Source organism: Mesoplodon densirostris, chromosome 1 (assembly GCF_025265405.1).
Source record: "Mesoplodon densirostris isolate mMesDen1 chromosome 1, mMesDen1 primary haplotype, whole genome shotgun sequence".
In the NCBI taxonomy this organism is placed as follows: Eukaryota; Metazoa; Chordata; class Mammalia; order Artiodactyla; family Ziphiidae; genus Mesoplodon; species Mesoplodon densirostris.
The window spans coordinates 145,948,808-145,972,794 of record NC_082661.1 but is presented as its reverse complement, the minus strand read 5'-3'; the positions used below and the strand labels follow the sequence as shown (position 1 = coordinate 145,972,794).

Below are 23,987 nucleotides of genomic sequence, written 5' to 3'. Positions count from 1 at the left end.
AAACGACCCAGAAAGGACTGCAAATGCATGAGGGAGCCAGCCAAGATCAATCACGCCTGGCCTGGATCAGCTGAAGCTGATCTGTGTCTGATGTTCCCTGCAGAACGGGCATTCTGCACATCAGAGGGGCCGCTCACTGGGGGCCCAGGGCTCTGCAGGCTTGGTCTGCACGCTCCAGATGTGGGCAGCCTCACTTCCATCTTCCCGTCTTTGACTTTCACTTTCTGCTACTGAGGTTTTGTAGCTAGTTTGTTACATAGCATGATTGTGAAAAGTAACTGATATTCTTAACTCTCCCAGTTTGGTTGTATCCTCCAGCTAGATGAAACATACCACCATTCACTCCAATGTATTTTCTAGGTTCCCAAAGCACCCTGTGCCTACATAATATTTTAATTATAACTTCTTTAATTCATAATTTTTAATAATTTACTATGACATGTTGTTGCTTACTGTATTACGAAGTCCATGAGGGCTATTCCTAGAACCTACTCTATTGATTATTTCGTTCAACAAATGCCTGCTAAGCAGAGCCATTTAAAGACCTACAGAGACACTAGGTATTCCTGTGGCGGCTCCACCCACTATTACAACAAACACATTAAAAGTGCATTCATATCCCACCATAAATATAGGTGAGTTTGGGGCAACTATAAAAGACTAATTTTGCTCCTTAAATGACTTCGCCAGGAGTTACTCATTTGATTCCTGATTGACTGTTACTTATTAGCAAACATCACACAGGGAAGGTAATGGTGGGAGGTGGGGAGGAGAATGGGAAGAAAATTGAGGCCTAAGAGGCTAAGCAATGAAGAAAAATACGCTGCTGGGTGCATGACACATCCACTGAATGACAGAGATCTGAGGCATTTACACTCCTGCAGAACTTGTTTACGGTAAAGAGAGAAACGGTTAAGACTCAAATTATAAAAGCTAAATACAGGCTTCACATCCTCCTAAGGGATGCTCACCAAACATTGCATAGTGGTTAAGATCCCAACCAGGCAGCCTGGTTCAAATCCCAGTTCTGCATATTAACTAGCATGTTACCTTGGGCAAGTTACTTAACCACTCTGTGCTTCAGTCTCCTATCTTTAAAGTGGGGATAATATTAGTACCTAGATTATAGGACTGAGGTGAGCTTTAAATGAGTGAAAAATGCAAAGAACATGTAAAGCTCTTAGCAGAGTGCCTGGCACACAGAAAAGGTTATATCAGTATGAGCTACTGTTGCAGTTGTTATTTCTATTCTGGGTTTGGATGTACTTGACACTGTCCCTGTCCTATAGTTAAAATGTAAACGTTTTTGACTTAAAAAAAAACAACAACATGATATTTGCCTCCTTGCTCTTCAATACAGACAATCCTCATCAAAATGCTTTATGAAGTTCAGGAAAGTGAAAGTTTACATACTTAGGCAAGAGAAGAAATGAGTTAATGAGTATCACTATCATACTAGTCCACATAAGAGCATGTTTTCAAAGACTTCCAGATGTGGAGTGTGGGCCCTGAGAGCCAACAGTGAATAAAGCAGAAGGTCTTCAGTGTTTTCTGAATCCCCTCCAAGTGAATGGCATCAGATAATTTGTATAGCTTAGAGCCCATGTCTGGAGCTACTGCCCAGGGGTGTACAAAAGGCACCCTGATAAGGGTGAGACATATTTGCATTGTCCTTAATAACCTACTTTTACTCTCTGCTACTATTTATTATATCTGACACCCACTGGTTCAGCATACTAATGGCACCCTCTTCATATACATTCATTCTACGTGTTGGACTGCACTTAAGGACGTGATCACAATGTCCTAGAAAAGAGATTGTTTCCAGACCTGCTGACATATCACTTTTCTTCACCGGTAGGGAATCTTAGGTAAGTGGCTGGATCCTACTTTAGGGCAAATAGTTTTCCCTCAAAATCTGTTAAGCAAAAGGGGAAAAGGTTTGACTGGGTAAATGTATAACTTGGAGGGAAATGTCTCCTTTGTGAATTAAAAAAAAAAAAAAAAACCAAAAAAAAAAACTATTTGCAGCCTAAATCTCTAGTGGTTCCGGCAGGTAAGTAACTTTTGCTAAGGCCTGAAACTCTTAGGACATCACTAATGCCAAATGACTAGAGACATTTATGCCCATGGTATTGCATCAGTGAGGGAGAACCTGGCACCTTTGGGGCTCTATGCAGTCAAGATCAGAAATGCCAACCTGCAAGATGGCCCTGGTTCCTTCCTTTTTTTATAAACCTCCAGCAAACAGCCACTCCAAGAAAAATTTAGCTCAAAGGTTTAAAAATGAACCAGAGACACATTATAAAAGAAAAGGCGGAGAGTAACAGTAAAAACAGTAACAGACAAAAACCACTCACCAGAAAAATGCTACCACAGAAATGAAATGCTGCTAGAGAAAAGGAAATTTATAACCAACCCTGTTACTGTGAATTTAAAATACTTCTGAAACAATGGCTCTGTAAAAGAGATCAAGGCAGAGATATAAGATTTCAAGGGGAGATATAAGACAAGAGGAGAAGAAATGGGCCGAGAAGAAAGACGTGGAAGGGAAAAATAAGAACACAGAAATGAAAGTGACTACAAAGGCAAAGATGTACTACTGAAAACACAGTAAGGGTTATGAAGGACAGATCAAAACAAGCAAAGAAAGCAGAATGAAAGTAAACAGAATTGAAAAGGATTCAAGAGAAAATGAAAGATATAAAACAAAAAGAGGTAACAAATACATATCTGGACTCCCTGAAAAGAAGACGCCAAATAACAGACATTTATCTTGAACGTTAGGTAGAAAGACCAAGCCACGTGGAGAAGGAAAGAAATGAGACAGACCTCACTTCTCCACATCACCACTCAGTGCGAGTCAGTGATGCGATGCCTATGAAATCCAAAAAGAGGTGATCAGATAGTTTTATAACCAGGTAACCTATCACAGGGTTGTACAGATATAGCATGATTTCTTTAACTAGTTCCTATTGGTAGTGGACACAACAACAGTGCAATGAGCATCACCGTACCTTCCTTATGAATTCTTTTTGCAACATTGCTTATGAAAGATGAAAACAACCCAAGTGTCCACTACCAAGAGGACTGGCTGAATCAATATGGTACTTCTATACAAGAGAATACTATCGGCCATAGAAAAGAATGAGGCAGCTTGATGTGTACTGATGTGAAATGATACCCAAAGTATATTCTTAGATTTAAAAAAATTGTTGTACATCATAGTGTATATGTTACCATTGTATGTGTGTGTGTACATATATACCTAGACTAGGGGTCAGCAAACTACAGCCCAGCCCAACACCCAATTTTATAAATAAACAGGCATGCCCATTCATCTATGTATTGACTGTCTATGGCTGCTTTCACACCACAACAGCAGAAATGAATAGCGGCAACAGAGACAGCATGACCCTCCAAATCTGCACTCTCTGGCCCTTTTCAGAAAAAGTTTACCAACCTCTGACATAGACACTCCCTGGAAAAGTACACAAGTCATTGGTAACTGTGACCTCTGTTGAGCAGATCTGAGGGGCCAAGGGTGGAAGACTCCCTTTCACTCTCTCTCTACCCTTTGGTGCCCTCTGAATGTTCACTGTGCTTATTACTACGAGGAGAGGAGGGGATGAAGGAAAGTAAAAATTGCCAGGGGGACTGCAAACCAGTGTTGTCTTTGCTGGCTTCACACTTTCTCTTCTTCTAAAGGAAATGAGCAAAATCCAGATTGGACTTCTGATAAGAGCAGGGAAGTGCTGTGCCCAAAGTCAAGGGCAAATGTAGAGGGAGAGAAAGCCATTCACTTGGTTGTACATGAAGTAAAACACATCTCACATTTGTTCTGTCTTTACATGAATGAACGGCAAGGAACTCTGTTTTATAAGACAAGTAGCTTTCAAGCACAAAAATATTTTTTAAATGATCCATTTTAATAGATTGAAGTTTTAGAAATTTTTTTTTCATATGATTTTAGTTAAAGTAACATTCTCTTCCACCCAGGAAGAAATTTTTTTAAAAAAATTAAAACATTTTTTAAACTCAATGCTCAGTTTTTAACTTAAAATGTACTCGTTTAAAAAATATTTTATCAACTAGTGAAGGCTAAAAAGGGAATCTCAGTGTGGATTTGAGGTAGGGATGTTTTCTAAAACCTCATTTAAAATTAAAAGAGAGAGAGAGAGAGAGAGAGAGAGAGACCAACCTATCTCCACCCTCAAGAAAAATGTACTAAAACCAAACATCCTACTTTCATTCATTTAATCCTCTGCCAGCATATCATCATCAGTGACTCTAATGTTTAACATTTAAGTCATGCATTTGGAATTATTAAGGCAATCCTTTGAAGGCCAAGAGTTTATGCTCTGATGCAGGTGAGCAAACCCCAATTTATCCGTCCTTCGAATATTTGATTTCTGTATCTAGCCATTTAGCAAGGCTGCCTTCAAATCCTTTCCTGAACTTTCCAAAACATTTATCTGGCTCCCCTCTAAGGCTCTAGTTACATCTCACTGAGATGACCAACTAGTTGCTTCCTGAAGGTTTACAGGAGGACTTTTCAAGAGTAGGAACAAGGGAGAGGTATCTGAGATAGGCCCTCAATCAACACAGGACCCAACATCTGGGCAAAGGCAAAATGTGCTGCTGCGTTGCTCTGGGTTTAGCTGGGGCCACCGGAGAGCTGGAGAGGTGAAGCCACAGATGGGTTTTACCTCCATGCAAGTTCCTAGGCCCGCCACTAGCCAATTGAGAAAAGGTGACCTTGCCCTGCTCCAGAGTGTGTGAAAACAGCGCCCTCTCTCTGTCGACTGAGCTTCCTGACGCACATACAACGCACACAATCAAACGTGGCGGCCCTACGAGCTCCTCGCCGTGAAGGCCAGTGTTTCCACATCCAGGCTTTCGTCCCTGCCCAAGAATTACTGCAGTTTCAGTTACAAAAGGGAACACAAATTCTTTCAAATAGACCCGCAACCAAGCCTGAGTCTCATTAACATGTCAGTGCCCTGAATCAGCCCAAGAGAGTGAAACAGTGGTCTAAAAACTATCATCGTTTCCTCCCACACCTCCCCAAGGACGTCACGCTGGGACTCACCGTGGTAATTCCAGCCACATGACCCAGGATGGGGACCGGTTGCCAGGTGGGGCCGTGTCTTTGTGGTTGGAGTCCAGCGCTGCTGGGCTGCTGCCTTCTTCCTGGGGCTCGCATTCTCTGACTTCCAAAGCTTTAAGTACCACCGAGGAGGATGTGCTTTTCAATAAAGCAACCGCCTCGCTCCGGCTGACCTCTGTTAGTTCAATCCCGTTCACATTCAACAGAACGTCACCTAGTGACCGGAGAAGCAGAAGCCATTCTTAGTAAGAGTGCAAACTGGAAAGGCAAAGGGGCAGGGACTGACTGGGATGCGGGTACGTGGGGAGGGCAAGGGGCACTTCCTTAGCCTCCCGTCAACATGCGGCTGGGTTTTCACACCTCATTCACACCTCAAATAGCGAGAGCGGTGCGCATGTGCCAAGGCGCTGGTAAATCATGTGGTGGGGGGGATTCTAAAGCACACCTATTGGTATTTGGCTCTTGCCTTAAAAAGGAAGAGAGGGAGGGAGGAAGGAAGGAAGGAAAGAGAGGGAGGGAGGGAGGAAGGAAGGAAGAGAGGGAGGAAGGAAGGAAAGAAGAGGGAGGGAGGAAGGAAAGAGAGGGAGGGAGGAAGGAAGGAAGGAAAGAAGAGAGGGAGGGAGGAAGGAAAGAGGAGAGGGAGGGAGGGAGGAAGGAAGGAAGGAAGGGAGATAAAATAGCCACGTTCACTATTTAATCAAAGAAAACCTCCTTTTTTTTCCTTTTCTTCCCATTTTTAGCACAAAGGCGGAGCATGTGGCCAAAGCGCCCAGCACCCACACGGAGCCAGGCATGTAGTAGGCACCCAATAAATAAGGGTTGAATGAATAAATAATAAGCTTCCCATGAGAGAGTCGGACAGATGAGTCTGCGGCAGTTAAGAACAGTGGGCCTGGAACTGTGTTCCTAAAGAGGTGGGAAGAAGAGGTTCCGTTTCTATTCAGTGCAAAGGTGCTGACAGCTACCACTGGTTAAGCCCCTACTGTGTGCGGGGCCATCCTATCATATAACCCTCTGCTCACGTTCTCTCACTAATAAGTCACTTCGTGGTTGACCTCATCGTTCTCCACCCGGGTGCTTGGGTGAAAAAGAAAAGAGAAACTAAAGTACATACCTCCCCTACCTCCATTTCCTATCTTTTTATCTCCCTCCTGTTTTTCTGCCTCCTTTGAATATCAACTTTCTCACACAGAATAACTGTAGCAAGAGTAAAAGGACAGGAGGAGAAAGATGGGAAAGGTCTTGAGTTCATCCTGAGCCCCAGAGAAGCACCGTTAGGTTGGCTGACTGAACCCCTTCACACATGCCATCCCCCTGTGACCCCTCAGGCTGAGCAACTGTACTTCAAAAACTTCACATTTTATTTCTTGAATCTGAACACCCTGAAAGGGCATATCGGCTCAACCATCAGCTACCCATCCATGTGAATTGACAATACTATCAAAGATACAAATTGGACATCTCTTTCCTTCACTTCAAGGAGCCCAAGTCACATAAGATTAAAGTAGTGAATCTACTTTATCATCAATGGGAAAGTACCTGGCTTGGTACTTTCACTTAATAAATATTCACTGAATCAAAATCTATCAAATTATTTCTCCTATCCAACCCATAAATGGAACGATTCATGAACAGTTTCATCACTGGATCAATCCACCAAAGAATTACTTAGAATGAATGGAACCAAATTATGCCAGTTAATCAAGGCAACTTGCTCATAACTGTAGCTCTTCCCTATTAATTCTTGGCATTGTTTGCAGATACTCACTTTACCAGCAAGCAAGGTGGCCCGCATCAACCCACATGAACCAAGAGGGGTGAAACCCGGTCCAGGAACTATACTCAAACCAATCACGGTCAATGGGTAACAGATGCCCTGGCCAGATCACCCTCACATTCTCTTGTTAATTCTGGAAACAGTTACCTAACCCAGTAAGCCGCTAATTCCTTTTAACACTCTGCTGCCCCAGTACCTTAAGTCTCTTTACTTTTTACCTGTTTTTATTCTTCCATCTCTGCTTATGACTCCTCCGGGCTCAACACTGATGACATAGATTGGCAAATTCCACTCCTTATGTGATGCTCCCCCTGCAACGGTCATGCCGAGTGATTCACTGGGGTCTTTTTGGACACTTACCACCTTCTCGTGACAAGTGACCGCAGAGTGGAGGGGCTGAAGGCACAGACAGAAAAACAAATATAGCACATTTGTTCATAAGTGGGTTTGCATTTCTTCCATACAAAAAACTACCAAGATTGCATAAATATATGATGGTGGTTCTTGGTTGTACATAGAGAGAAGGAGGGAGAGAGAGGGAGAGAGAGGCAGAGAACTCCTCACTTGGTCCTCACTCTCAACAGAGTTACATTATCCCAAATTCCATAGGCTGACTCAGAGAAAAGTTATATTCCAAATGGGAGAAGTAAAAAATGGGAAGAGGAATAGGTTGGAGACCACTGGAGAAATAGTAAGTATACAAAGTAAACTGCACCCAAAATTTTTCAGGTGACCCATTTATTCCTGATACAGTGAGTCAACATTTTGTAAAACTCTCGTCTTGCATGAACATCAGGAAGTTTTTCTAAGTTAAAATGTAACCATATTTAAATTAAATAGTTCCAGTTTAATTTATGCAGGTAATCAGAAATCCTCAAAGAAAAATAATGAATTTCCTAGATATTATACTCTAAAATCTCACCAATATCTAGGTTTGCCCCAGCTGACAACTTTACTCTTACTTTAGCAGTCCTAAATAATGTGCAGTTATAGCCTTTAATTTTATTACATAAAACATAATATATACATTATATAATACACATCGTAGACCAAATTTTCAAGAGCAAATTAATTGTGATTTGATTCAACAACACTAGATTAAAAACGTTGAAGCCACGTTCAACATTATCTTGAAGCAATAAGAGTAGGTCAAGGGTACTGCTTTATCAATGAATATGTATCAATATATATTGTTCAAAAAAGTTATTCTCCTTCCTGCTTGGGCAGTGACCTAGGAGACTAGGTGGGCATTTGCACTGCAAATAAATACTTATAACACTTGATCAAACCTCAAAGAAGTCTATGGCTCAAAACATAGCTTAAGTTCTATCTAAAGAAAGAAAATTTAAAAACACATCTGACAAAAATAACCAAGCTACAGAACAAAATATAAGTATACTACCTTTCTTTTTTTTTTTTAAAAAAAAGGAGGGAAATAAGAATTTGTACTGATACTTGCATTTTCATAAAGAAATTCTGGAAGAAAAAGTGGTTTCATGGGGGTGGAGGGGGAAACTGGGAAGATCAGGGAAGGGTGAGAAACTTAATATATACTTCCCATTTTTTTTAACCCTGTGAATATATTATCTATGCAACAAATCAAATGAACTATAATCAAACTTCTGTAAATTTGATGGTTGACATCATACAGAACTAATGCTTGCATGTACAGAATCAATTTTTAATGCTTCATTATGAAGCAAGATAAGCCTAGGATTTTTGTGCATTTGTTATCTGATGATTTCCTATGGTTTTAAATAACCCACGTCTGTTTTAATAGCCTTATTGTATACAGTAATGCCCTGTGACTGTATCCCTAGCCCTGAACATTGTGTTTAACACAATGATGATGGTAAGTACATGTTTGTCGAATAAATGGATAGATGAATTGCAAATTGCCACATTGTTTTTGATAGTAATAGAATAATAAATTGGAAATTAAGAGTATAGCAAGGTATATGTTACAATTCGTACTTGTAAGGTCTGGGTTGTGTTTATATAAACCTTAGAACTTTGAAGTGCCCTGTAGAGATTGGTTGTCAGATGAAGGCTGTAAAACTGAAATGGGGCTTTCTTCAGAGAAAAGTTTCAAGACAAGACAAGCAAGTAACAGTATGAACATAGTGGTTCTAGCATTCCAGCTGAGGCAAAGGAGTAGACTTGGAGGGGATCTCAAGATCTGTTCTTAGTACATGACTTTTCCTTTTTAAAAAGCAATTAGATTCAGGATGTCTCTTCCTTTAACCACAAATATCTCTCAAAAGATCCCAGCTTGGAGATGCAGGCAGTTCTGAAATGCCCCCAACTCAGGGCAAAGCTCTAAACCCAGAGACTCCAACAGGCTGCCCTGCTGCTTCAGCTTGTTCCTGGGGATATTCATAAGGCATGTATTCCCTGTGCTCTCAAAGAAGGGCTTAATTCCATTATTTCTAGGGGGCCTGGGGTATTGTAAGGGTAGTTAGTCAATCTCTCAAGGTGGTGCCTTATACACATATGGAATGCTCTGGAAAATAAGGACACCTTTTTTATGTAAATACACACACACATGCACGCACACACACACACACTTTATCTCTTCTTGAACAGCTGCCTAGTATTTCATTGTGTGAATATGCCATATCCACCATTAATGACCTTTTGGGTTTTTTACAGTCTTTCACAAAATTAAACAGTGTCACTGTGAATATCCTTAGACACACATATCTTGTGCACTTGTGTAAATATTTCTTCAGGCTAATGTCCTAGAAGTATAACTGCTAAATCAAAGAGCCTGAGCATTTAACATTTTGACAGATATTGATAAACTACCTTTGAAACGGCACTATAATTTATAATCTCAACAATACGCTGTGAAAATGCTAGATTCCCACAATTCATCGAGTACGGGGTTTTAGCAATACAGTATTTAGAATGTTTACCCAGGTGAAAAAAATTCCGATAATTTAATTGCCTTTCTAGTAGAAAGTCTGAACATCGTTTGTTGCTATTTAGGTTCTATATAATTTTTTTAAATTAACTAATTTATTTATTATTTTTGGCTGTGTTGGGTCTTCGTTTCTGTGGGAGGGCTTTCTCTAGGTGTGGTGCGTGGACCTCTCACTGTCATGGCCTCTTTTGTTGCGGAGCACAGGCTCCAGATGCGCAGGCGCAGTAGTTGTGGCGCACGGGCCTAGTTGCTCGGCGGCACGTGGGATCTTCCCAGACCAGGGCTCGAACCCGTGTCCCCTGCATTGGCAGGCAGATTCTCAACCACTGCGCCACCAGGGAAGCGCTATTTGGGTTCTAATAGTAATAAGCGAGAGATTTTATAACACTGTAATCACTCCAGGTTCCTCTGACTTCATCTATAAAATGGGTCAGAATGCCCACATACAGCAAACCTGTGGCTAAAAGAAATGCAGTTAAATGGAAGATATGGCTTTTATCTGAGAATACTTTGGTTAAAAAATATGTTGCTAAATTCATGTGAAAGCAGCAAAATTACATATCCTGTGAAATATTCCGGAAGTTCCATTGGCTTCTCTCCTGCCACTCCAGTTAATAGGGAGTGTTACTGAGGCCTTAATTATTTTGTCATGAATAAATATTGCCTGAATAATGTACAGACTGGCCAGATACTCCTTTAGGAAAAGAAAAAATTATTTGTTGTTTACTTCCATGTGTCAGGCCAGGCAAACCGAGGCTCACCATTAAAAAAAAAAAATTTGATCAATGAATCACAACTGGCAGGAGAAAGATTGAGTGCTGAAACCTAGGATGTCTGACCCTAAATCCTTGCTCTCCCCTGTACACCGCTCTGCTTTTAGAGGTACCATTTAAACACGTGATATAAATTGATCTATCAAGTTTCAGGTGATGGTCAGAAAAACACACATGAAAGAATTAATTACCCAACTATTCCAGAAAGAATTTGTCTCACTGAATAGAGAACTCAAACCAACTTCAGTGCTGTCAAATAAAATACATGACATATAAGATTTGAATGCTGAAAGCTATGTCCTCCTGGCTGCAGAGATGTGCTGTCTCTGCTTTCAGATACAAGTCCCTGGAGACAGAGTCTTTCCATCATACCTCCTCAGTGCTCACCAAGCAGTCTTGCTGCACTGAGCACAGGGATGTTTTGTTGAGCAGGTACAGGCTCAGCATGAATGTCTGGGCTACCCCAAATCAAGGTGTCCTGTGCCTCTAACAGCCACTCGGTTCCCCACCAGAGAGAGATCCATGTTAGGGACAGAAAAACCCAAGTCATCATCCCTCGACACCCCGAACCCTTCACATCCAGAGGTGCCTAACTTTGGTTGAAAGAAGAAGAGCTGCATACAACAGAGATCTTCTCTTCCACCCGTGTTCTGTTCCCACCCCCTTCCCTACTGTGGAGACCTCAGAATATTCCCTAATGTTTAAAAATATAATTTTTTATGACACAGTTCAAACTGATTAAAAAGTATCATGGGCACCTGAATACTCATCATTCAGCTCTTAAAATACATTATGGAATGTTTGCTTTGGATTTTTAAAAGAAAACATTTCAGACGTATAATAAAAGTATAAAGATGAACATAATGACCTACCCGTGTACTCTGCAATGCAGCACCAGAAATACAGGTTCTGTGTGCAGCTCAAGTCCCTCTGTGATTTTCCTCTGGTCACGTTTCCTTTCCTCTCCCACAGAGGTAACCACACTCCTAAATTTGATGCCTGTCGTTCTTTAACTTTTCAATTGGCTAACAACTTCTCTGTCTCACAAATCTTGGTTTGCCTTCTTTGGTATTTCTTTGAATCATTTAAGCTCCTGCTTTCAAAAAGCCATGTTGCTTTCTAAATAAAACTTTAGTAGGATCATAAAAAACTAAATCATCAAATGTCTATGTGTCTTAGTTTAATTTGAAATATGCCAGTGTGTGTGTGTGTGTGTGTGTGTGTTTGTACATTTCAGAAGGCAGATAGAACTGTAAATTAAAATGAAAATAATTACAATTTCCCACTAGGCCAGTCTGTTATATATGTTTTCCAGGAACTGGACACATGACAGGAGGTTGCAGCGAACACGTTATCAGATTCCCCAGCTGTTTCCATGATGCATGATGGTGAGGCGGAAGGGATTATACAGCCCACAGTGCTGGCGGAAGCTGCATTCTTAGTGGTGTAATGAACCAGAATACAGTATGGTCTAGTTAACTCAACTATAATTAGATTAAAACTTTAATTAATTGAGCTAATAAGCTAGTTTTCCATTAATAAATACCATTGGTTTAATTTAAACACTAATGGTATTTATTAGCAAAAAGACACCAGGGAGTCCTTATCCATAAAAGGTTTTAGCAGGAGGTACTTGGTTTTTCTAGATTGTTTATTGTAAATAAACCTGAAATTTATGGATTTATGGGGCATGGCTGTCTGACTGGCTGGAGAAAGGAGAGGTGGTGTAGCTTTGTAGGCTGTGCAGTTAACAGTATATAAAGCAGAGGTATTCCAAAATCAAAAATTTGAGTACTGTTTCTGTATCCACTGCTCAAAAACTCAAACTCATGAGTTATTCCAGACTGAAACACAGCCTTATGTAGAATGTAGGCATTCCTTAATCTCTGTTGCAAGAAGAATGGGCTACCTGTAAGATTTTAGTGACAAGTGATTTAATGAAACCAGGTCCCAGGAGGAATGATGGCTAGAAACTCATTGCCATCACAACAGGATGCCGAGCCACGGCTATAGGACTCTGAATTTGCACTAAACAAGGTTTGTGTTGCTTAGATACCCATCCAAATGGAGAGGTTACAGTATTACCTCTAATAAAAGCCATGACAGAAGTACATATTGTGCTGAGTCACCCTCACTTAAAGATAGGCTACACTTTGCTGCCCTGAAGGAGGCATTCTGCCTAGAGATGCATTCTGCTTCATCCACAGTGTTTTAAAATTTTTCTGGAATTTAACGCCGTAAGGACATATGCTCTCTGGTTTGTCCCAATCCCAATTATTACACGAACTTCATGAACTAATGTTACATGAACTTCAAGTGTTTTTATTATCTTCCTGGGTCCTTCTTGCAAAAACAAACTTACTAAAGGGGAATCATTAATTTTCAGGCAGACTGGGAACTTCAAAAACTAGAAACCAAGCAAACCTTGTTTCATTTCGAAGTGAATGGGAGCAGTCCTTAAGCCAAATGCCTGTTGGAAAAACACGACATCCATCTGGCTTAGGCTAGAAATTAGGTCCCTATATGAGGTCTGGTTTTCAAGATCAGGTTTCAAAACTCTCACGCACCTTCCTCTCTCCTGCTTGGATGATAGACACCTGTTATCTCACCAGTTCTCGAAGATGGGATTTGGGGCTTTCCATTTTACAAGACAAGTCAAATAGTGTTTAAGTGATGAAGTCCAGAGGTGACACTTAAAAATGTTCAGGTATGCAGCCTTCCCAAGAAAGAGCTCCCTGCAGGAGCTGTGGACATACCCTGGCTCGGCCTCACCTTAGGAGTGTTGCTCCTGTCCTCTGACCCTGGGGACCGGCTGCTGCTGCTGTTCCAGCCAGCTTCCTGAAAGATGTCAGGACTCTGCTGCCGAAGCTGGCGGGACACGACGAGGTGAATGCGCCTTTCACTGGCCTGTGTGATAAGACACAGGTGTTAGCCACTCTGAGCTTCCATTCAAAGCACCCAGCACCAGTGGCTTACCAAGATGAGTTTGGTTTTACCTTTTTTTATGAAAAAAAATTATTTCTAGTATTTTCCATGGCCATGCCCCCTTTGTAATTTAGCGAGAACTTGAGTTATTTCCTTTATCCCTAAATCGGGTAATGAACGTCGCTTCAAGGGAAAAACTAGGGAAGGTTTGACTCATTCAACAGTCTTTGTAAAGATACTGTTGGACATTGCTAATTTATTTTTAATGAATGGGTTCCACTGCACACAAGCCATGTCTGTAGGACTTTCCAGCTAGAACAGAATGTACAGCGTAAAGTGGTAGCCCAGCCCAAATCCCAGATCGAAGGTCTAAGACCACAGGTAAACAAGAAAGAAAAAGAAATGGAGTTGGTGGCAGCAACACTACCACTGCAGGAAGAGGAATCCTGTGTCTGACAGTTTCAAACATTTGCGCATTGGAAAGGATGAGCGTTTCAGAAATCTGAGGATGACGGCAGGTTATAATGCAGCCTGATTAAACGCCTTTGCCTTGATCCTTTTTTATGTGGCAGCCGCTAATTGTGATGACTAGTCCTCTCTGCTATGTACCCTGACACTTGGACAGAGCATTGCAAATAGCAAATGCACTGATTATTAGGAAGGTTCATTCCACACCATAAATTTACCTATTAGGTCTCTGCCACAGATGAGTTTCACTTGTGTCTGAGGGTGTGGGTCATTATTCCAGAACTGCTGACTACTGAAGTTCCAGATCTGCAGGCCAGATAGACTAGACCTTGGACCTGTGAAACATCTATAACAAGGCTCCCTGATGGTCCAAGATGACGTAGTCTGCTGACCTCCCTGTCACTTGAGTAAAAGCTGACCGTGGCTAAGTCATGACTAGATTTGATTAGAAACCAGGAAAGGCTAGGTTGGAGGACAAGGAAGGCGGAGAAGAGAGGAATAAGTTCTAGGCGTTCCCCTCTACATCCCATCCCCCAACGGCTGAGCATCACAGCCCAGATGGACAGCGGCCTGCCTACCCTCTTCCTTCACAGGCACGGTTGTCATACCATGGACAAGTCAGGTCGTGAAAGGGGGCCATGGAAAGTCCACGCTCTTCTCCATGGGCTCAGACAATGGGAGTGGAGATATTCGCTTCCTGCCTCTCTGCAACTTCCTTCCCATGACCCATAACTCACTCCCGCTCTCCGGAACAGGGACTTTGTCTTAAAACCTTAAGCAATAAGAACCCCCCAAATAAATCAAATCCCCACAGTTGTCCAGCCCAAATCTTCAAGACTTTACATTCTTATATTAATGTCTCTTCTCGGCCATCTCTTGAAGAAGCTTAGGGGTCATCAGTTGGGTGGCTGTACATTAGATGAATGTTTAAAAACACCTGCTAAAGTGCAGTGTCTACTGTAAACTTCATGGTGGATGGTGGGCCAGGAGAGTTGACTCATTTCACATAAATGTAGGAAACGCTACAAAGAAAGTCTAAGTCCTTCGCTCACTCTCCTTCACGTCAAGCCTGATCATCACCTCTGCTGCCCTGCCCAGTCATCACTTACATACCCTTCCTCTGCTCATTTGCCTATCTTGAATTCCCTGGTGTCTCTCATCATATATAAAGCCTGTGTCAGAACAGGATAAAAATAACAAGCCCAGGAAACAACAATGAAGCAAGCTGACATGAAGAACTATGGTATTAACCAACTAAACTCAGTTCTCGGAAGAGTATTTTGTAATAACTGTCTCTTTCTTTATACCGTAGGTCTCACTTATCCAAATGAGGTTATCTCATTTGGAACTTTCTGAAGGAAAAATTACTAAAAGATAAGAAGTGGCAAACATTCAAGTCAAAACCTCAACTGCTGAGCCCAGATGTGTTCCTTATCTTCAGGGAAATTCCGACGTTTTGAAGGATCTCGGTGGTGGTGGTGGGTTTGTATCCAGGCCCCCATGTTGCACCGTGTTCATTCTGGACCGGCAGCAGTGGCAGGCCTAACCACCTCGTGATAATTGAGAAAATCTGAGGCTTTTACATACTGAATCAACTTGCTAGGCAAAATCCCAAATACCAAGAAGTAGCCTAAGAGCTATTTAATTCACATTTTCCAGCACGAATTTCTCAGTGGATTTTCAAATGCTGACTTTGGCGGGAATACACCCCAATAAATAGCCCTGGTATCAACTTACTTGGAAATAAATTCCCTGCAAGGCTGGATCCCCAGCTCTTACCAGCCACCTTATAAATTGCTCTCAGAGAGATTCTATTTGATGCTCTTTCTTACCGAGCATTTGGAGTTGAAGGTGGAAAATGGGCTAATGTGTTTATCCTGGCTCTAATTCTCAGGAACAGCTGGATTCAGTGTCGAGAAATGGCCCTTAGCACTAGATAGCCTTTCTTTCCACTGGTGTGAGTGTGGGGTGAGTGTGAGAAGAGGGGAGTCACAGAAAGACTGAATGAAGGAGAGAATGGCAGGAACTTGTTTATTTCAGACTCACATAATCTGTGCCAGGAAGATGGGGGAAGCAGTTCTGTCATTTAAATAACAAACCTTGGGACTTCCCTGATGGTCCAGTGGTAAAGAATCCGCCTTCCAATGCAGGGGACATGGGTTCTATCCCTGGTCGGGGAACTAAGATCCCACATGCCATGGGGCACCTAAGCCCGCAGGCCACTACTACTGAGCTTGCGTGCCTCAACTAGAGAGGCTGTGTGAAGCAAACTGCAGAGCCCACGCACTCTGGAGCCCGTGCGCCACAACTACAGAGTCCACGTGTGCTAGAGCCCACACACCACAACTAGAGAAGAGAAAACCCACACGCTACAACTAGAGAGAAACCTGGGCGCTGCAACAAAAGATTCTGCATGCCTCAGTGAAGATCCCGCATGACACAACTAAGACCGATGCAGCCAAAAAATAAACAAACAAACAAACAAAAAATAAATAAAAATAACAGACACTCGAAGAGGGAGCACAGCAACTTTCTTGCATTTCTTGGGATGCTGTAATTTGGGCAAAAGGACTGTTTAACAATTGTGACTCTTTCAAGTGGCAGACCAGGCTATAGGTAAATCCTTTTTACTTTTTCCTCTCCTCTCTTCTCTTCTCTCCCTTAAACATTCTAGATTTTGATCTAGACAAATTCTGGACACAGTGGTTACCAGTTGCACCACCTGGCTGCTGTATCGTTTTCTTTCTACTCTAAGAGCCCAAGCATTAACTCCCTCTTCTCCTTTCCTTGGCTAGGGGGAAGGGATTCTGATGGCCTCTACGTTCTCCCCTGTGGACCTCTGCTTGTTGGCAGGTCTCATTCTACAAACATTCTGTCCCTGTGGCTGACAGGTGCCTGCTCTGGACCAGCCACTGCACTAAGAGCCTTGGGAACATGGCTCCTGCTCTCAGGGAGCTTGTTCTACTTCAGGGAGAGTCAGAAGCAGGTGCCAGGAAAGAGATATGGGTAGCACACAAAGGAGTCTCCTGAGGTGGGACCAACTGCTTCTAGCTGGAAAAAACAGGACAAATCTCATATTCAGAGAAAACCAGAGGGCTAAAACCGAGTAGCATTTCTCATGGAAAGGCTTGTCTTTGTTTTGTTTGATGACTTTCTCTCTGCTCTTTTGAGATTTGACTCAAAACTGCCTATAATGTTTATACGATGGGAGTAAGCAGAGGTCACAGAAGGCAGCCATAGGCCGGCAGCCTCATTTATATTTAGCCCATTTCAAAATAATACGATCCCATCTCTTACAGCTGGAAGGGAGAGTCTGAGAGCACTACACTAATGCCTCACAGGGCAAACATCTTCCATCGTGTTCAGCTTGGAAATGGCTCTTTTCTCTACAAAATCCACTATGGTTGATAAGAACTGCTCATATTGTCAGGATGAAACACGGACCAGAAGCTTCACAGAGAGACGTAAATCAAAGATGCTATTGCACGAGGGGCCAGGAGAGGCATTTTGCAGAGCTGTGCTTTGGAGCCGAGTGAGACTTTGTACTGACCCAGTGTTGCATGGGTCCATGAGGTGGCTGTTCAGCCAGTAATAACTAGGGCAGAGCAAGAGTTGATAGAGTATCTGTACTTCAAGGTGTGACCTAGCCGAAGGAAGATTGGAGTTAAACCAAATGTACTCTAGCATTTGCTGCTTTTTAACCACATATATATATGCATATGCTTAAAAAACACATTTGGTAAACTGTAACTCATGTGGGTTTGGTCACTGCATTGATATATTAGCTTCAGAAAATATCAAATTCAGAGCTACCACACTCGTGCCCCCTCAATGCCACAGGGTATAGTTCTACACAAACACATAAAACAGAGGACTCCAAACTGACTGTTGGGCATTGAGATTGTGCTGCCCACAGCAGACAGACCATGTACACGGCCCCCTTTATGACACAGTATAGACCCGCTTGGCTGGAGGTCCCTCTTCTTACAGAGATAAGAGCTGTAGTTGGATTTATAATAATAAGCTATTTACAGAGTTCGTCTCTACTTAGTGCTCCATCCATTAGCATCCGAGGTCTTTTTTTTTTTTTTTACAAATAATTATAGTTTTATTTTTTATTTCTGAAGACATTGTAGTACATAATAGAATGTTACATGTCAGGTGCAAGATGCAATAACTCTTCCTATCCCTCCGAAGGAAAATCCCAGCCATAGGTCACTCTGTGGGAAGATTGAAAGAAATTGCTGCTATATAACTCTTCCCATGGCATTATAGTTTCTATCCTCAAGAGGTCATAGACTCCACTGTATTTGATAGACTCTGGGTCTAAGACTGGCTCAGGTCTGGAATCTGAGAGAGGGATTGTGATTTCTCAATAGCAGCTATAAGCCAAGAGAATTAACTGTTAAACTATGAAAAGCAATGAGAGTTTGGTAATTTTACTGAATAAAACACCAACACACTAACAATCAACGATTTTCTTATATATCTTTTTTTTCAACGTAACAGTAGTGTTTTTTTTAATTGCACATGTCTATAAACCTAATAAATATGTTTCCTCTTTTTTTTTTTATACAGCAAGTTCTTATTAGTCATCCATTTTATACACATCAGTGTATACATGTCAATCCCGATCTCCCAATTCATACCATCACCACCATCCCCACTCCCCCTGCCGCTTTCCCCCTTGGTGTCCATACGTTTGTTCTCTACAACTGTGTCTCGATTTCTGCCCTGCAAACCGGTTCATCTGTATCATTTTTCTAGGTTCCACATATACACGTTAATAAATGATATTTGTTTTTCTCTTTCTGACTTACTTCACTCTGTATAACAGTCTCTAGATCCAACCACACCTCAACAAATGACCCAATTTTGTTCCTTTTTACGGCTGAGTAAAATTCTATTGCATATATGTACCACATCTTCTTTATACATTTGTCTGTTGATGGGCATTTAGATTGCTTCCATGACCTAGCTATTGTAAATAGTGCTGCAATGAACATTGGGGTGAATGTGTCTTTTTGAATTACGGTTTTCTCTGGGTATATGCCCAGTAGTGGGATTGCTGGGTCATATGGTAATTCTATTTTTAGTTTTTTAAGGAACCTCCATACCGTTCTCCATAGTGGCTGTATCAATTTACATTCCCACCAACAGTGCAAGAGGGTTCCCTTTTCTCCACACCCTCTCTAGCATTTGTTGTTTGTAGATTTTCTGATGATGCCCATTCTAACTGGTGTGACATGATACCTCATTGTAGTTTTGATTTGCATTTGTCTAATAATTAGTGATGTTGAGCAGCTTTTCAGGTGCCTCTTGGCCATCTGTATGTCTTCTTTGGAGAAATGTCTATTTAGGTCTTCTGCCCATTTTTTGATTGTGTGGTTTGTTTTTTAAATATTGAGCTGCATGAGCTATTTATATATTTTGGAAATTAATCCTTTGTCTGTTGATTCGTTTGCAAATATTCTCTCCCATTCTGAGGGTTGTCTTTTCATCTTGTTTATGGTTTCCTTTGCTGTGCAAAAGCTTTGAAGTTTCATTAGGTCCCATTTGTTTATTTTTGTCTTTATTTCCATTACTCTAGGAGGTGGATCAACAAAGATCTTGCTTTATGTCAGAAAGTGTTCTTCCTATGTTTTCCTCTAAGAGTTTTATGGTGTCCCGTCTTACATTTAGGTCTCTAATCTATTTTGAGTTTATTTTTGTATATGGTGTTAGGGAGTGTTCTAATTTCTTTCTTTTACATGTAGCTGTCCAGTTTTCCCAGCACCACTTATTGAAGAGACTGTCTTTTCTCCACTGTATATCCTTACCTCCTTTGTCGTAGATTAGTTGACCATAGGTGTGTGAGTTTACCTCTGGGCTTTCTAACTTGTATCATTGACCTATGTTTCTGTTTTTGTGCCAGTACCATATTGTCTTGATTACTGCAGCTTTGTAGTATAGTCTGAAGTCAGGGAGTCTGATTCCTCCAGCTCCATTTTTTCCCTCAAGACTGCTTTGTCTATTCAGGATCTTTTGTGTCTCCATACAAATTTAAAGATTTTTTTGTTCTAGTTCTGTAAAAAATGCCATTGGTAATTTGATAGGGATTGCATTGAATCTGTAGATTGTTTTGGGTAGTACAGTCATTTTCACAATATTGATTCATCCAATCCGAGAACATGCTATATCTCTCCATCTGTTGGTATCATCTTTAATTTCTTTCATCAGTGTCTTATAGATCTCTGCATAAAGGGTTTTTGTCTCCTTAGGTAGATTTATTCCTAGGTATTTTATTCTTTTTGTTGCAGTGGTAAATGGGAGTGTTTCATTAATTTCTCTTTCAGGTTTTTCATCATTAGTGTATAGGAATGCAAGAGATTTCTGTGCATTAATTTTGTATCCTGCAACTTTACCAAATTCACTGATTAACTCTAGTAGTTTTCTGGTGGCATCTTTAGGATTCTCTATGTATATTATCATGTCATCTGCAAACAGTGACAGTTTTACTTCTTCTTTTCTCATCTGTATTCCTTTTATTTCTTTTTCTTCTCTGATTGCCATGGCTAGGACTTCCAAAACTATGTTGAATAATAGCAGTGAGAGTGGACATCCTTGTCTTGTTCCTGATCTTAGAGGAAATGCTTTCAGGTTTTCACCATTGAGAATGATGTTTGCTGTGGGTTTGTCGTATATGGCCTTTATTATGTTGAGGTAGGTTCCCTCTATGCCCACTTTCTGGAGAGTTTTTATCATAAATGTGTGTTGAATTTTGTCAAAAGCTTTTTCCGCATCTATTGAGATGATCGTATGGTTTTTATTCTTTTATTTGTTACTATGGTGTATCACATTGATTGATTTGTGTATATTGAAGAATCCTTGCATCCCTGGGATAAACCCCACTTGATCATGGTGTATGATCCTTTTAATGTGTTGTTGGATTCTGTATTTTGCTAGTATTTTGTTGAGGATTTTTGCATCTATATTCATCAGTGATATTGGTCTGTAATTTTCTTTTTTTCTAGTATCTTTGTCTGGTTTTGGTATCAGGCTGATGGTGGCCTAATAGAATGAGTTTGGGAGTGTTCCTTCCTCTGCAACTTTTTGGAAGAGTTTGAGAAGGATGGATGTTAGCTCTTCTCTAAATGTTTGATAGAATTCACCTGTGAAGCCATCTGGTCCTGGACTTTTATTTGTTGGAAGATTTTTAATCACAGTTTCAATTTCATTACTTGTGATTGGTCTGTTCATATTTTCTATTTCTTCCTGGTCAGTCTTGGAAGGTTATATACCTTTCTAAGAATTTGTCCATTTCTTCCAGGTTGTCCATTTTATTGGCATAGCGTTGCTTGTAGTAGTCTCTGAGGATGCTTGGTATTTCTGCGGTGTCTGTTGTAACTTCTCCTTTTCCATTTCTAATTTTATTGATTTGAGTCTTCTCCCTCTTTTTCTTGATGAGTCTGGCTAATGGTTTATCAATTTTGTTTATCTTCTCAAAGAACCAGCTTTTAGTTTTATTGATCTTTGCTATTGTTTTCTTTGTTCCCATTTCATTTATTTCTGCTCTGATCTTTATGATTTCTTTCCTTCTGCTAACTTTGGGTTTTTTTTTTTTTTTTTTTTTTTTGCGGTATGCGGGCCTCTCACTGTTGTGGCCTCCCCCGTTGCGGAGCACAGGCTCCGGACGCGCAGGCTCCGGACGCGCAGGCTCAGCGGCCATGGCTCACGGGCCCAGCCGCTCCGCGGCATATGGGATCCTCCCAGACCGGGGCACGAACCCGTATCCCCTGCATCGGCAGGCGGACTCTCAACCACTTGCGCCACCAGGGAGGCCCATAACTTTGGGTTTTGTTTGTTCTTCTTTCTCTAGTTCCTTTAGGTGTAAGGTTAGATTATTTATTTGAGATTTTTCTTGTTTCTTGAGGTAGGCTTGTATAGATATAAACTTCCCTCTTAGAACTGCTTTTGCTGCATCCCATAGGTTTTGGACTGTTGTGTTTTCATTGTCATTTGTCTCTAGGTATGTTTTGATTTCCTCTTTGATTTCTTCAGTGATCTCTTGGTTACTTAGTAATGTAGTGTTTAGAATCCCCGTGTTGGGTTTTTTACGTTTTTTCCCCTGTAATTCATTTCTAATCCCATAGCTTTGTGGTCAGAAAAGTTGCTTGATATGATTTCAGTTTTCTTAAATTTACTGAGGCTTCATTTGTGACCCAAGATGTGATCTAACCTGGAGAATGTTCCGTGCACACTTGAGAAGAAAGTGTAATCTGCTGTTTTTGGATGGAATGTCCTATAAATATCAATTAAATCTATCTGGTCTATTGTGTCATTTAAAGCTTCGGTTTCCTTATTTATTTTCATTTTGGATGATCTGTCCATTGGTGTAAGTGAGGTGTTAAAGTCCTCCACTATCATTGTGTTACTGTCGATTTCCTCTTTTATAGCTGTTAGCAGTTGCCTTATGTATTGAGGTGCTCCTGTGTTGGGTGCATATATACTTATAATTGTTATATCTTCTACTTGGATTGATCCCTTGATCATTATGTAGGGTCCTTCCTTGTCTCTTGTAACATTCTTTATTTTAAAGTCTATTTTATCTGATATGAGTATTGCTACTCCAGCTTTCTTTTGATTTCCATTTGCATGGAATATCTTTTTCCATCCCCTCACTTTCAGTCTGTATGTGTCCCTAGGTCTGAAGTGGGTCTCTTGTAGAGAGCATATATATGGGTCTTGTTTTTGTATCCATTCAGCAAGCCTGTGTCTTTTGTTTGGAGCATTGAATCCATTCACGTGTAAGGTAATTATTGATATGTATGTTCTTGTGACCATTTTCTTAATTGTTTTGGGGTTGTTTTTGTAGGTCCTTTTCTTCTCTTGTGTTTCCCACTTAGAGAAGTTCCTTTAGCATTTGCTGTAGAGCTGGTTTGGTGGTGCTGAATTCTCTTAGCTTTTGTTCGTCTGTAAAGCTTTTGATTTCTCCATCGAAACTGAATGAGATCCTTGCAGGGTAGAGTAATCTTGGTTTTAGGTTGTTCCCTTTCATCACTTTAAGTATATCATGCCACTCCCTTCTGGCTTGTAGTGTTTCTGCTGAGAAATCAGCTGTTAACCTTATGGGAGTTCCCTTGTATTTTTTTTTTTTTTTTTTTTTTTTTTGTGGTACACAGTCCTCTCACTGTTGTGGCCTCTCCCGTTGCGGAGCACAGGGTCCAGACGTGCAGTCTCAGCAGCCATAGCTCACGGGCCTAGCCGCTCCACGGCATGTGTGATCTTCCCAGACCGGAGCACGAACCTGTATCCCCTGCATCAGCAGGCAGACTGTCAACCACTGCGCCACCAGGGAAGCCCTCCTTGTATGTTATTTGTCATTTTTCCCTTACTGTTTTCAATATTTTTTTTTGTCTTTAATTTTTGCCAATTTGATTAGTATGTGTCTCAGCGTGTTTCTCCTTGGGTTTATCCTGTATGGGACTCGCTGTGCTTCCTGGACTTGGGTGGCTATTTCCTTTCCCATGTTAGGGAAGCTTTCAACTATAATCTCTTCAAATATTTTCTCAGGTCCTTTCTCTCTCTCTTCTCCTTCTGGGACGACTATAATGCGAATGTTGGTGCGTTTAAAGTTGTCCCAGAGGTCCCTTAGGCTGTCTTCATTTCTTTTCATTCTTTTTTCTTTATTCTGTTCTGCAGCAGTGAATTCCACCATTCTGTCTTCCAGGTCACTTATCCGTTCTTCTGCCTCAGTTATTCTGCTATTGATTCCTTCTAGTGTAGTTTTCATTTCAGTTATTGTATTGTTCATCTCTGTTTTTTTGTTCTTTAATTCTTCTAGGTCTTTGTTGAAGATTTCTTGCATCTTCTCAATCTTTGCCTCCATTCTTTTTCCGAGGTCATGGATCATCTTCTCTATCATTATTCTGAATTCTTTTTCTGGACGGTTGCCTATCTCCACTTCATTTAGTTGTTTTTTTTGGGTTTTATCTTGTTCCTTCATCTGGTACATAGCCCTCTGCCATT

The 23,987-nt window shown here is 41.1% G+C and overlaps 1 protein-coding gene across 2 annotated transcripts in view; it reads right to left on the bottom strand.

Moving 5' to 3' along the window:
* The window catches only part of LNX1 (ligand of numb-protein X 1), a 127,769-nt gene that overhangs the window by 3,256 nt on the left and 100,526 nt on the right, over positions 1-23,987 (bottom strand). For both annotated transcript variants that reach the window (XM_060109790.1, XM_060109799.1), the window contains exons 6-8: positions 13,359-13,493; positions 7,106-7,283; positions 5,093-5,324 (exon numbers count right to left, since the gene is read on the bottom strand). In XM_060109790.1, coding sequence (XP_059965773.1) covers positions 5,093-5,324; positions 7,106-7,283; positions 13,359-13,493 — 545 coding nt within the window. The remainder of the gene's footprint in view (positions 1-5,092; positions 5,325-7,105; positions 7,284-13,358; positions 13,494-23,987) is intronic.